This window comes from Dictyostelium discoideum (genome assembly GCF_000004695.1).
Source record: "Dictyostelium discoideum AX4 chromosome 6 chromosome, whole genome shotgun sequence".
In the NCBI taxonomy this organism is placed as follows: domain Eukaryota; phylum Evosea; class Eumycetozoa; order Dictyosteliales; family Dictyosteliaceae; genus Dictyostelium; species Dictyostelium discoideum.
Genome location: NC_007092.3, coordinates 1,867,391 through 1,869,890, shown reverse-complemented (window position 1 = coordinate 1,869,890; position 2,500 = coordinate 1,867,391). Strand labels below are relative to the sequence as shown.

Sequence of the window (2,500 nt, the reverse complement as noted above, 5' to 3'; positions counted from 1 at the left end):
ATAACAATTCCAATGAAAACCCAATTTAATTTAATCATATTATTTGTTATTATGTTCATTGACCATACCTTTTAAGAAATTGAATAAATTTTAACTTTCACTTCCATTACTTCCACCTAAATCATGCGTTTATTGAAATAAATAACCTTGAAAATTAAAAGATGTTAAACTTTTCCCGTTCTACTATAGAATTTTAAAAACATACACCATAAAAGTCAAATCACCTCTCCCCATACTATTGAAATTTTGTTTTATAATTTTGATTAATCAGAAAGGAAATAAACCATAATTGATAGTTTTATTTATGAATCTATCAAAATTAATAATTTTTTGCAATTAACTATAATTGTGAGAATCGAACCAGTGCCTGGATTTTGGTGCAGGTAAACATTTTTGGGGGAAATCCGAGAATCGAACTCAGGACGCTATCACCCTAAGATAACATTATACCACTTAACTAATTTCCCACACAATAAACATAATGAAATTTTTTAACTTAAATAGCCAAAAAATAACTGTTATTTTATTAACAAATGTAACAAAAAAAAATAAGGAAATTATTTCAATAAGATTAAAATATAATTACAAATAAATATAAAAATGGAAATAAAAAGAAAACAAATATTCATTTATTTTAGAAAATTTTGAAAAAATGATATATTGGAAAAATCATAATTTTTTAAAAAAAATTAGTTGAAAATAAAAAAATAAAAAAAATTATTATATTTTAATATAAACAATACATTTATTTAAAAAATAAAAAAATGGTTGAAAATAAAAAAAATAAAAAAAATTAATATATATTAATATAAACAATACATTTATTTTTTGTAAATTTTATAACACCTTTAATATTCGAAAAAGATTTCATTTTTAATTTTTTTCTTTTTTAAAGGAACATATAAAATTCCTTTAGGAACTAAGCTTTTCAAAAATAAATTTAATTCTTCAATCTCTTTGTCTTTTTTTATATTCTCTTTACTTAATTTTTGGTTTTCTATTTGTAAATTCTCATAATCACAAAGGTCAAACTCTTTTTCTTTTTTGTAATTATAAAGGTTCTAAATATAATTTAAATTTTTATGAGTATATGTTTTTTTTTTATATTTTTTTATTTTTAAAAAAAAAAGTAATTACCTTAAAATCAACGAAAATTGCATATATATGTTGTGAGCCAATAGTTAATATGTTTAGAAAATTTTTTACCTCCAAAGAAAATATATCCAAAATTACATGGAAAAGTGTTAATAATAAATCATAAAAAATATGATTTTTATGTTTAATACAATTTTCTTCTTTAAAGAATGGAAATTTTCCTAAAAAAAATATAATTAAATTTGATAAAATCTTTGTAACTATTGGTGACACAATACTGTCAATTTTTAAATGAAAAGAAATCAAAAATATTGAAATAATTTTGACTGAAATAAGTATAATAAATTCTTTATTTTCATTTTGTACCATATTTTATTTCTTTTTTTTTATATTTTTTTATATTATTAGAATTTGTAAACTTTTATATAAAAAATAATTAAAAATAATAACAATAATAATTTAAATTAAAATTTTATAACTTTTGTGAAAAAAAAAAAAAAAAAATAAAATAAAAAGAACACTCAGAATAATGAGTCGATTCTATTTTTAGTTTAATATTAACAAAAATAAAAATAAATAATTTTAAATTATAATTAATTTTTTAACAGCACATAACCTTTTTTTAGAGTGCCCAACTTTATTGTGGTGTGTGGTTAAAATATATTGTGTGATGTTATATTTAAAAAAAAAAAAAAAAAAAAAAAAAAAAAAAAAAAAAATCAAGTGTTATTTTTGTGTGTGTGATTGTATTAAATAATTAATTTAATTAATGATTTTTGTTAAAAAAAGAGAATTTATAAAAATAATTTTATTTGGGGGCGGGGATTGTTTAAGAAAAAAAAAAAAAAAAAAAAAATTATTATTATTTTTTTTGTTTTTTTAATTAAATTTAAAGAATAAAATATCACCATCATTTACAATATAAGCTTTACCTTCAGATCTTTGTTTACCTTTTTCTTTTGCAATTTTTTCATCACCTTTACATTCAATGAAATCGTTATAGGAAATAGTATCACATTTAATGAAACCTTTTTCGAAATCTGAATGAATTACACCAGCAGCTTTTGGAGCTGTCCAGCCAGCTTTAAAAGTCCAAGCATGACATTCATTTGAAGAAGCGGTATAATAAGATTGTAAACCCAATAATTTATAAGCACCATTGATAACTTTTGAAAGACCATTATTCTCCAAACCATATAATTGAAGAAACTCTTTTTTAGTTTCATCATTACCTTCCATATTTGCTAATTCCGATTCGATTTTAGCAGAGATTACAACTGGTTCAATTTCCAATCCCTTGGATTTACTATACTCTTTAACTAAATCTGTATATTTGTTACCGGTTGCAGCATCACCTTCTGCAACGTTACATGTGTAAATGGTAGGTTTTGAGGTGAGTAAATGT

General features: G+C 20.6%; 2 protein-coding genes and 1 non-coding gene across 3 annotated transcripts in view; all 3 read right to left on the bottom strand.

The window, feature by feature from the left end:
• Positions 1-396: 396 nt before the first annotated feature.
• On the bottom strand, positions 397-467 carry tRNA-Pro-AGG-1. The gene has a single exon. It is a non-coding gene; the product is annotated as a tRNA-Pro (tRNA).
• Positions 468-848: 381 nt separating this feature from the next.
• Positions 849-1,464, bottom strand: DDB_G0292628 (hypothetical protein; the record flags this gene model as incomplete). The annotated part of the gene is made up of 2 exons (XM_629531.1): positions 849-1,061; positions 1,138-1,464. 2 exons carry the CDS (start codon positions 1,462-1,464, stop codon positions 849-851), a joined length of 540 nt encoding a protein of 179 aa, XP_629533.1.
• Positions 1,465-1,974: 510 nt separating this feature from the next.
• Positions 1,975-2,500, bottom strand: part of DDB_G0292626 (hypothetical protein) — a gene marked incomplete at both ends in the record, with an annotated part of 1,319 nt that continues 793 nt past the window's right edge. The window contains one exon of the mRNA XM_629530.1: positions 1,975-2,500. This exon is cut by the window's right edge and continues 485 nt beyond it. Within this exon, the coding sequence (XP_629532.1) occupies positions 1,975-2,500 (526 nt within the window).